This window comes from Crocodylus siamensis, chromosome 4, assembly GCF_052110815.1.
Source record: "Crocodylus siamensis isolate JL-2025a chromosome 4, ASM5211081v1, whole genome shotgun sequence".
NCBI lineage: Eukaryota > Metazoa > Chordata > Crocodylia > Crocodylidae > Crocodylus > Crocodylus siamensis.
Window position 1 is genome coordinate 123,041,166 of NC_143398.1, and position 12,218 is coordinate 123,053,383.

Sequence of the window (12,218 nt, forward strand, 5' to 3'; positions counted from 1 at the left end):
GTGAAGTTGTTGTGAGTGAGCATGAAATGGGTAAGTTGTGCAACATGTTGCTCAGGATCTGAGTCCACTCTATCTTCTTGAAGGTATTTAGGGCTGGCAGCTGTGATGTGAGGCTGCTTACAGACATGGGGAGTGAAGGGGCAGGGGAAGTGCTTTACTTTCAGCTTGGTGCGCACCCATGCTGAGCGCAGCATGTGCCCAGAAGAGCAGTTGCGTCAGGTTGACTTGGCTCACCCAACGTATGTCTAGCTCATGGGCTTCAGTGGAGGTTTTTGGTGCTTGTATCTAATAGTGGTTGAATCAGCTAATAGATAAAATCTCCAGAAAGACCTGCTGAAGTGTGCAAGCTATACAGAGGAAGAGCTGGGTCAAACGGATGAAATTCCACTTCTGGTAAAGCATAGTTTTTTATTTTGTTTTGTTGTTTTTCCTCTCCAAGGAAAAAAGGTTGTTGTGGTCCTGGCTTTTGTGGGATTTTTCCTTTTAGCTTTCTTCCTGAAATAAATTATTTTCATGTTATGAGATCGGTAAGACATTAGGAACTCAAATCCATTATAATAAATGCTAATGCTTCATGAAATTTATTTAAATGCTGTTTCAGGAGATACCAGAAGAAATCATAGGGTCTCCCATTCCGGAACCAAGGCAACGTTCTAGGCTGCTAAGATCTCAGTCAGAAAGTTCTGATGAAGTTACCGAACTAGACCTTTCACATGGGAAAAAGGATGCTTTTGTCTTGGAGGTAATATCCATGTCTATAATGCTTGTGTTCCTACATTTTGTTGTAAAATGACTGTAGAAAACAGAGAAGTCATCACTTTTATTTCCATACTCTCCTAAATTGCAGAAGAGATCTTCATTTCTTTGTAAGTAAAAACTGGAAAATTGAAGTTTGAGTCACCTCCTCTACTCTGCTCTCCTATTGTTTTTCAGACAGCTGGTCTCTGTTGGCCCTATTCCAAACAAGAATCTCCTTTTGTTATTGTGAAGCAGTACTAAGAATGGTAGCAAAAAGATAGTAAGGACTGCTGTTTGCCCCCTCCTTCTCCTCCCCCCACCCCCAAAAAATCAATATGAACATAGTCTTGTGTGCTAGCACTTCAGCATTTAGTGCTGTGCCACCATAGTTAGCTAAAAATCCCTTTGCTTTTCATGAAGGGGCTTGCTATTATTTTTAACAACAACAATAGTCACAATAACAGCAACTCCCTTTCATGAAAACCAAAAGGATTTCTTCATGTTCTTGTTGTTGTTATAATACGCCACCCTTTCCAGAAGACTAAGCTTACAACAAACTTTTTTGAAGCTGCAATTGTTTTCAACAATCAAAAGGCCCTAGAGTTTTGTGTCAGCTGAATAAATACATGTTATAATTTAAAGCAGGGCTTGGCAACATGTGGCCTGTGGGCCAGATCCAGCTCACAGCTGTTGGATCTGGCCTGTGGAGCAGTCTTCAGAGACATTCAGTGGCAGGCAGCTGCACCGTCACCACAGTATGGTGCTTTGCAGCAGTATGGAGGAGCAGTGGCAGCCAGGTCCTCACCCTGGCCCACCTTTGTTCTGACCTAGATCATTCTAGCATGCCACCAGAAAATGTTGATCCCTCATTTAAAGTAGCAATTCTTTTTCTGAAAATAAATAGCTAGTTTATTATTTTATTTCTAAATAAATACTTTGAAATATTATTCCACTGGAAGTGATGTATCAAAACTTCTGAAATTGTAAATTTTAAAGAGTTTTTAAAATAAGCATTGTATGAAAGCTTGGAGAAGTAGACTATTTAGTTTTAAATGATCCAAATAGTATAGCTTGGTTTATTACTTGCAAATTAAAGTTCACTTTCAGAAATTAACATGAAATCAAAACTTTTAGTATGCGTTTCCAAAAATGAGTAGCCAAAAGTTAGGTGAAACCTTACTTCAAATTTAAATGAAATAGACTGAGTTTCAAAAGTATGAAGTCATAGAATCATAGAAAATTAGGATTGGAAGGGACTTCAGGAGGTCATCTAGCTCAGCCCCCTGCTCAGAGCCGGATCATCCCCAACTAGATCATCCCAGCCAAGATTTTGTCTAGCCAGGTCTTGAAAACCTCCAAGGATGGAGATTTCATAGGTAACCTGTTCCAGTGCTTTGTTACCCTCCTAGTGAGAGAACTTTTCCTAGTTTCTAACTTAAACTTCCCTTTCTGCAACTTGAGCCCATTGCTCCTTGTTCTGTTATCTGCCACCACTGAGAGAGAGAGTCTAGCTCCAACCTCTTTGGAACCACCCTTCATGTAATTGAAGACTCTTATAAAATCCCCTCTGTGTTCTCTTCTTCACACTCAATAAGCCCTGTTCCTTCAGCCTCTTCTAATGTTTCCCAGCTCTCACACCATTTTCATTTCCCTCCTCTGGACTCTCCAATTTGTACATGTCCTTTCTATAGGACACAGTACTCCAGATGTGGCTTCACCAGTACCAAATAAAGGAGAAGAATCACTGCCCTCAAACTGCTGGCAAAGCTTCTAATAATGCAGCCCAGTATGCCATTAGCCTTCTTCATAACAAGGGCACACTATTAACTTATTCAGCTTACTGTCCACTGTAATCCCGAGATCCTTTTCTGCAAAGCTGCTGCTCAGCTAGTTGGTCCCCAGCCTGTACCAGTTCATGCGATTTTTCCATCCTAAATGTAGGACTTTGCACTTATCCTCATGGAACCCCATGAGATTTCTTTTGGTCCAATCCTCCAATTTGCCTAGATCTCTCTGAATCATATCCCTACCCTCCAGCCTCCCAGCTTGGTGTCATCTACAAAGTTACTAACGGTGCACTGTATGCCAGGTTCCAGGTCATTGATGAAGGTATTGAACAAAACTGGCCCCAGAACCAACCCCTGGGGCACTTCATTTGATACTGGTTACCAACTAGACATTGAGCCATTGATTGCTACCCATTGAGCCCAACTATCCAGCTTTACAGTCCATTCAGATTGCAAGAATGTTGTAAGAAATGTATCAAAAGCCTTCCTAAAGTCGATGTATATTACATTTGCTGCTCTTCCCCATATCCATGGAGCCAGTCATCTCGTCAAAGAAGGCCATCAGATTGATCAGGCATGACTTGCCCTTGGTGAATCCATGCTGACTTCCTAATCTTCATCTTCTCCTCCAAGTACTTAGATATGACTTCCTGGAGGACCTGCTCCATGTTTTTCCCAGGGCCTGAGGTGAAGTTAACCTTAGCAGTTCCCAGTCCTGTAATTTATATAAATCCATAAATGGGTTCATATGAAAGTAGGGCTGAAAGAAACCTGATGAGGTCATCTAGCTCAGCCTCCTGCTTAAGGTAGGATCATCCTTGACTGAACCATCCCAGCCAAGTGTCTGTCTAACCTGCTCTTGAAAACTTCCAAGAATGGAGATTCTGTAAGTAGCCTGTTCCAGAGCTTGACCACCATTACTCATAGTGAAAAATCCTCCAAATCTCCAACCTAAACCTTCCCTGCTGCATCCTAAGGCCATTGCGCTCATCCAAGACAAGCTCAGGGCAAATCAGCCTGTGCAGGGCCTGGATGTGGCAGGGCGGGGTGGTGGCAAGCAGCCAGACACAAAGCCAGCCTGGCTCCACAGGGCCTAGGTCTTGCCCCGATTTGCCTCCCCCCCCCGCCCCCAGGATGGCCCTGGCTCCCAGTCCTGTTCCTTACAGTCCCAAAGAAAACCCTGTCTTCTTTGTAATCACTCTTCAGGTACATGAAGACTCTTATCAAATTCCCCCCTTAGTTGTCTCTTCTCCAGACTGAATAACCTTAATTCGTTCAGCATTTCCTCATATCATTAATAATATGAGACCTTTCCCAAGCTTCTAATCATTGTTTTTGCTCTGCACTAGGCACTAGGCTCTGTCCAAATCCTTCTTAAAGTGTGGGGACCCAAAACGAGACATGTTAGTCCAGGTGAGGCCTCACCGGTGCTGACTAGAGCAGAAAAATAACCTCCCTTGATTTGTAAGTGACACTTCTGTTGATGCAACCCAGTACGCTGTTGGCTCATAATCAGTTTATGGTCTACTGGGGATGGTAGGGAGAGTTTTCTGGCAGCTGCTGGAGAGGTCCTTCTCTGCAGTACGGAAGCCTAGCCAGTTGTTCCCTAATCTGAATATATGCATGGAATTATTCTGTTCAAGTGTAGCACTTCACACTTGTCCTTGTTGAATCTTACCTGATTGATTGTGGACTGTTTCTCCAGTCCATCCAGGTCATTCTGGATCCTATCTCTGCCCTTCAGAGTATCTGCTACTCCACCAAACTTAGTGGCATCCAAAAATTTGTCAGTTGTGTACTTAATCCCATTATCCATTAATATTTATTTAATGAAGATATTAAATAATATTGGACCAAGGACAGACCCCTGCGGAACCCCACTTGATATCTCCTCCCAACTAGATGCTAAGCCATTGATAACTGTTTAAACCAAATATTAAAATCTGGGTTTTTTTTATGTAGTAATAATCCAATTGCAATACTTCTGTCTTACTGACACTACCTGTTGCAACAAATGGATAGGAAGAGTTTAGTATACTATGATTTTTTTTTCAGATTGATGATACAGATGCAATGGAAGATGTACATTCTTTATTGACAGATGCTCCACCACCTCCAGGTATCTTTAAAACATTTCACCTGATGTGATTAAAGTAGTTATAAGCTACTGGTAATCAGTTTCACCATATACTAGATAAAATAGAATTGTACAAGATCGTAAAGCTCAGAGCCAGAGTGGGGAAAAGGTCTGTGCAGTATTGTATTAGCTTGGAACAAAATTCAAAAAGCAGTTTGTATACCATTAATCTATTTTGGGAATCACTGTTGCCTGAAACTTTAGGCAAGGGAAATTCTTGAGTAGTACTGTGCTGCTTGCTGGTCATTTGTTTGTACCATTAGTAGAAATTCAGTATGGCAGTTGGGTTCAACATTTTTTAGGTGTTTCAACTCATGAAATGGTATCTCCGGATTATTAAATTCTGGATACCCAATGTAAAAGCTTCACTGAAAATACAAAATTATGTTTCTTTTAGTGAGCAGAAGCAAGCTCTGATAGTCCCTCATCCTCTGTAGGAGGGCAGGAAGCAGGAATGCTACTTACTTAGGCTGCCTATACATGTGGTCCCAGGAGAGTGGAGGAGGGGTGGGGGGGACATTGTAATTAGAGCAGCTCTTTGGAGCTCGATGAGCTTTAAAGTACCCCCACCGCCAGTTTGAAACATGGGACGCTGAATACATGAGATGTTGCTGGGATGCTGCAGCATGCTGGAGCGTTCTGATTAAAGTGCTCCAACAGATCTGATTAATCTTTAGCCACCCTTAATGTCAAACTCGCCTCCTATCCTGGACTGGGTCCAAATTGCAGGGCTCCTTGGTGGAGCAAGCTGCTGTTTGCTATGATGGAGATGAGTCAACCAGCTGGGGGGCAAGAAGGACTGCATCAGCACAGTCTTAGTTGGCTCCCTGCTGCTGACAGATATGGCCACTGGGGCCCCATAGCTCCAGATTCAATGGCAGGGCCTGCCCTCAGATTCCTTGGTCCCCCCCCCCGGAGCCATTTTGGCTGGATGGACTGGTTCCAAGGGCCAGATCAAGGTCAGGGACTTTACAGTATCTGTTACCTGCAGTGAGGTGATAGATGTTAGCAAGCAGAGCGGTTTGTAATCTCTTCAATACTTTACAGACTCGCAAGGACTTACAACATATAAAAACTAAGAATCAGTTAGGAGACTTAGACTTTAAATAGCTATATTTTTCATTGTGATAGAAAATAAACATTGAAAGTATAGTGGAATGGATGCTAGAACTTCATAAAAGGATACAGTTAGTGATCTATAGTTTTATTACACATTTTCAGCAATAGCTAATTTGCCAAAAATGTTCTTCCAGTTGCCCTAAAATTATGAATTTGGATTTAATTTGGCAACTAATTTTGTTTAGAAGACTTTTGGGGGCAGAGGGGGAAAGACAGAGGAGCCTTTAACAAACTTGAGGTTTTTCTCTGTTGCCTGTTATCCCATGGAATAGTTATTCCCAGGAGAGAGTCAAGAGGACTCACCCCTGAATATGCTACAGTTTAGTGGCTAGGTTTCCCCAACCTTCCAAGGCAGTGCCCTAGGTTCAAATACACTTTCTGTCTTATTCAGGGAAGTATCTGAATAAGTCTCCCACCTCTCCATGTTGTAAACACTGAGCTGGAGATGTTCTAGGGTGGTTTCCCCTCAAACTCTCCTATTAATGCTCTTCTGCTATAATATATATATATATATATATATATATGCTTGATGTGTACACACACATATATAGTTGAGAGAGAGATGCTGGATATATACAGATATATAGCTGTATCTATATACAGATATATTGTTATATGTATGCTTGATGGTTATAGCACTCATCTGGTTTCAGCCACTACTCAAGTGCATATTCACATATTTCATGCAAAGTGAAACAGCATCAATGGGAAATGTTGAGAGCTAATTACTCCAGAGTACCTTATAACCTGTTTTATCATTTGCCTGGAAGGTCAATGTTACAGTTCAAATCAGAAAAAGGAGAAGATTACTACTACTGTTAGCTAGTTAGTAAAACCCTATTATATTGCAAGAATTCTAAGGAGATGTATTTTATTTAACATTATTGCCACTTAGTCTATGACTATATTAATAACTATGCCTACATTAATAATTACAGTAAATGTAGTAGATTTAAGGTGCATATAAATTAAATAGAAATTGATGTCTGCCTGTCAAATGATTAAAAGGAAATTCCTCATTTTAAGGATTGTTTTATCACAGTGCTTTATTTGCAGGTTTTTTTCTGACTGATTGAAAAATAATTTATAACACAAATAACATAAAAATGGAGCTTCTAAGAATTTTTATATTTACAGATGTTTTATTTTTTGCTTCTGCATTGGTTGCAGGAAATGTATGTTTATATGCAACACTTTTTTTTTTGGAATACTAGTCTGGTGTGTTCCTGTAGTATTGCTGGATATTGATAAATTTATGAAAAACAATGTTTGTAAAAGTATTGGGGAGGTTAAATTTAGCTGTTTCAAAAATCAGTACTTCATTTTTATAGAATTCTTTATAACTATGTAAATGTTTTCCTTAACAGGTTTTTATAGTTGTAACACAGAAATTATGCCTGGTATAAATAACTGGACTCCTGAAATACAGGTAAAGTTACTCTTCACATGCATGCACACCACATATATGCATGTGCACACTATACAATTATACTGTTGACAGTTTATATCATTATGCTGTTTTAGCAGATATAACTGAACACTACAGTGTAAAAATAAGTTTTGCCAAGCTTTAGTGTTGTTGGGGTTTGGAGAGAATTTTAAAAATAGGGACACATCAACTACATCAACAGAGCTGTTTTAGAGCAGTGATCCCCAGCTAATTTAGTTCCACAGGCCAGTGCCAGAATGTGGGACTGTCTCATCTGGTCTGCAGGGCTGAAATATGGTGACAGCAATATTAATTGCTGTGACTCAGAGCCACAGCAGCTGCCACTCCTCCAGCCACCAAATTTCTGGCCCTGCAGACAGGCCTGTGGCCCAGATGACACAGCTCCATGCTTTGAATCTGACTCACTTACGTGTCTGGAAATTTGGCATCAGGAAAAGTAGGGGCGGCATTAATTGCCACACTTCCAGGTGCAGTTAATGCTGCCAACATTTGCCACGCTGACAGATTTCTGGATTCATGGGGAGCCCCACATGCCAAATGACATGTCTTCATGAGCTGGAGCCAGCCTACAAGCCCTCTCTTGGTCACCCCTGTCTTAGAAGGCCCGCCTAACTATATCTGTGCAACTCCTTTTTAAGGTAATAGTGTTGCATCAGTATACGTAAGTATTTATACTGGGATTGTGAACTGGTGTACAAGATGGTAAGAACTTAGATTTTATAGCTCAGATGAATTTGAACACATCATTATCTGTACATACAAAGTGGCGTGGCTTCTCCCACAACACTACTTCACCCTTGATTTTTTTTTTTCATATACTTATACACAGTTACCACAGTATTTCTTGGACACTTCCTTTTCTTTGTAAATTTATATAAAACATAAGCACTTCCCTTCAGTATTTGGCCATAGGCCTTAGTTTTTTCTTTCCTTGTCTTAATCATGACTACAAACAATCAGTTGATAATCATTTGCTTTATTCCTGTTGCAATATTTAAATGTAAAATTGAGGAAAATTTAAGGCAAATTTGTTAACTTTCTGCTTCAGATGTTCACATCGGTAAGAGTATCCAGATTAAGCAACGTTACCCTAACAAATCAAACGCTTAACAAGAACTTTAATGATCTCTGTGAGAATCTGCTTAAGGTAGGAATCCTACTTTTTAGAAATATGTTTTTATTTAAACGGTGGTATCATGAAAATCAATGACATACAAGAAACAGAGTATTACAGCATATGAATTCATTTAAACGCAAATACAATTAAACTTAAGCGTAACAACATTCTGAAGTCTGTTTAGGATTATTTTATACAATTAGATTTAGTTTATTTTGTATATCTAATTTGTAAGCATCTCTCAAAATATTAAAAATGCTGACCAATTTCCAGGATTCATGAAGGAAGAATCTGCTCTTTGTCTCAGATTATTACAGAAGCAGCAGTGTTAAAGCTGTTGCAGCAGAATGCACTAAACTTAATCATAATGGTTGATATCTCACTAATTGTTTTAAAAGAAATTATTAGAGAAATGATTTTTTAATTCCAAAAATGGAATTCAGTCTTTTGTCTCCAAAATAAATTAGTGATAACTATAACAGTAATATAGAATAACACAAATCATGTCTCACATTCAACAGAGTCTGTATTTTAAACTACGTTCCATGATACCCTGCTGCCTTTGCCACGTAAATTTCACTGTTGCTCTTCCAGAGGATGAATTAATTCAGGTAACTAACTTTGTTTGCCTGTAATGTTTGTAGCTTTGCCCTTTTGTTCTGATTACAATATTTCTTGTGAAATAAACTAAGCTAGATTGAGTCACTGTTATGTTTATGGAGGGTTAAAGAACTGCGTTGATTTAGTAATTCTTCCTTCTCTGATTCTAAGAACTACAGTACAAGGAGGCATTAGGGGATGCTGAAATGCCATCTTTCATACAGGGTTGGAAACTGAAAGTCTGAAATAAAAACCATGAGAGATCCCATGGCATGTACTATAAAAATAGGGCTATGTCCTTGCTAAATTCTTATTCTGATAACTTCATTACAGTTACCTAAATTTTCACGCTGTCGCAAATTAATCCAATGTACATACATCCTCATTGCTTTCGAAAGAATTTGCTGCTATGAACTGTTCTTCAGCTTCTGTTGACAACAGAAAGTGTGACTTAATTTCTCCAGTCAGTGAAAAGATCTCCGTATATGTATCTTCCCTATCTTACAAAGTACCATGAAGTTTAATTAACTGATGCTACAAGATGCTTTGCAACTTGGAGGCAAAAGATTTATTACAATACTATTAAAATCTAGTTAAAGAATGTTTTGTGCACAAAATCATAAGCTTACCTAAAATACTGTTAGGTTGCATTTCACAATAAATCTCACTTCTCTAATCATCATTACTGTTGAAAGTTGTGCTTATCTGCTATATTTCATCATTGTATCACTAATTATAATTTTGATAACTAATAAATTATCTAATTTAGGGGCTGCTCTGATGCTATAATTCCAAAACATCAGAGCAGACTCAATTAATCAAGTCTGCTGGAATGTGACAGTTACTGTGCTCCAGCAGCCTCCCATGTCTCATGTATTGCCCCGCCACCATTTTGAAGCACAGGGGCAGCACTGATACATGAGGTGTTCCGAGAAAATAGGGGTTAGCAATGTTTTTGGGCAGTGCGGCAGCCCCTTCCCTGAGATGCGAGTGCCAAGCAAAATGCCTTTGCATGCCAGCGGTTGCCTACCCATACTTTAGAGTACAGTTTTATAAAGAATATATGTGCTGAAATAAGAAAAATCAGAAAAGCTTCAATAAACTTTTAGTATCTCCATGGTATTAAATTTTCCTCAGTGTAGAACCTTAATCCTTGCAACATTTTGGAAGACAGTTCAAGAGAGATTTTACATTAAACCTGTGTGCTATGTGTTTATGATTGCAGGTTGCTGTCACAGCAGTTGCAATAACATTTGACAAAAATCAAGCTTTACAAACCAGCAAAGTCCCTGCAGAAAAATCATTGCAGAGAGGTAAACATTTTGAGAGATTTGAAGTTAATCGATTTTTACAATAATTTCTCTTGGAAAGAAATTTATGCAGCAAATTCTATTACTACTTAATATCAGTTAACCTAGATCTTCATTGGAGGATTCCTTATAACCAACAGGATTAATATTATGTGAAACAGAATTCTTGCCCTTTTATATTCAACGTGTTGGTTTTTCTGATACTTTTTAAATTAAATCTAAAGTATAAATAGTATAACTATACCCTGTAGGCTCTCACATTTTTCTGCTTTCACTGTATTTTGAAAAATGGATTGTTATTGTCACAGAACATTTGTGCTTATTCTCATAATTTGCAACATTTTTCTTTGTCTCAGAGGTTTAGAAAATTAATTATAGTACTCGCATAAGTTACAGTTTTTTGGAAATTGATGCATACAACATACTGGATAGAATGGAAAAGATTGATAGTGCGAGTATATGAATTTGCCAACAGAGTACCATCCTAAGATGGAGAAGAATGTATATTCTGTAGGTATTTAGCTAGGATCTAAACAGCTAATGATGGGAATTGGCAATTGATACTGAGCTACAAAGTGGTATGTTTCTAACACTAGTACAGTTCAATAATAATAGAAAGCCATTCCCTTCTCAGGAGCTTCTGTGAAATATGATGATGCATGCAGTCTGGCTTCTAGTATTGAAGGATAATTGCTATACTTGTCTTCCTATCAACAAAATAAATAAATGGACTCCATTTAAAGATAGAACAGTCTTTTCAACCCTGTAAATGGCTCTTCTCAGCCATACATTAACCTCACACATGAGGCTTGCTTCTACATCTAATATTTGTTTCATGTGGATAGTGGACTTAAGTATCCAAGCTGATCAGCCCCCCTTCTTTCACTTGTTAAATCTGGAATAAGTAAGGATATGTTGTAGAAAAATATATGGAAAATTTACCTTGGGTTGTTAACTAAGTTGAGGGAGACCTAAAATGCAGAGGTTGATTTAAAGGTCTTTTCTCTAAAATACTTTTAAATCAAGCCCTGTTGAGTAGAATTCAGATTCTACAGTATTCAGGCATTTTGTAGCTGTATTAGCAAACATCTAACTGTTTATCTACACACAGCATACATTGTGATGTGTTCATGTTGAGTAAATGTACTGGTCAGTTCTTATTCCATAACAATAGTTCATATTTATATGGGCAAAACTTTTATATTTTTGAAAAAATATCTGTTTAATGTGCTTGTGTGGTTGTTTTGTTTTTTTTTGTTTAAGCCTCTACAGACAATGAAGAGCAGCTACAGTTTCCATTAGAACTCTGCTCTGATCCTCTTGCTTCTCAACCATTCTCACCAGCTAAAGGTTGGTTAAATGAAAGAAAAAAATCTGGTTTTTGGTTTTCTAGTTACTCACCCCTGTTGTTGAATTACATTCTCATGAAAGGAGCTCAGAGTCATTTTTGATATCCAGTGATACTCCAAATGTATCTTCAGTCAGATTTCTCAAGCTTCGGAAAGAGGACAGCCTAGCACTCTTTTCTCCTCTTCCATCCCTCTCCCCCAGCTTTCCTGTCTTTTTTACTTACCATCTTTTCCATGTTCGTTATTATACATAGATCATCATAATATGGTTCACTGTTCCTGGATATCTGTAGTTGTGTCCCATGTGTAGTGTTGCTTCCACAGGTATCTTGTCTAAAATGACTGCCCATTGCATCAGGCTCAAATATCAGTCATAATTACAATAATGATAGTCAGATTTGTCTCATGCATAGAAAAAATGTTTTCTTTTGTGGATTTTGAACTCTTACTCGGTTGAGTAAAAAAGCATTTAGTTCCCCTTGTACAATTTTCTTAATGGAGTTCGCTGCTTTAGATGGAGCAAGTGAAAGGAGCTATTACTGATGGCTGTTGAATTGTTTTGTACAGTTGCTCTAGGCTGCTGAAGCTCCAGATATAGCTGCATTTCAGTG

At 38.6% G+C, this 12,218-nt stretch overlaps 1 protein-coding gene across 7 annotated transcripts in view; it reads left to right on the top strand.

Annotated features, from left to right (window-relative positions):
• The window catches only part of C2CD5 (C2 calcium dependent domain containing 5), a 114,074-nt gene that overhangs the window by 78,610 nt on the left and 23,246 nt on the right, over positions 1 to 12,218 (top strand). For all 7 annotated transcript variants that reach the window (XM_090043614.1, XM_090043615.1, XM_090043616.1 and 4 more), the window contains 7 exons: positions 602 to 742; positions 4,581 to 4,644; positions 7,149 to 7,210; positions 8,280 to 8,378; positions 8,870 to 8,959; positions 10,174 to 10,261; positions 11,522 to 11,608. In XM_090043614.1, coding sequence (XP_089899740.1) covers positions 602 to 742; positions 4,581 to 4,644; positions 7,149 to 7,210; positions 8,280 to 8,378; positions 8,870 to 8,959; positions 10,174 to 10,261; positions 11,522 to 11,608 — 631 coding nt within the window. The remainder of the gene's footprint in view (positions 1 to 601; positions 743 to 4,580; positions 4,645 to 7,148; positions 7,211 to 8,279; positions 8,379 to 8,869; positions 8,960 to 10,173; positions 10,262 to 11,521; positions 11,609 to 12,218) is intronic.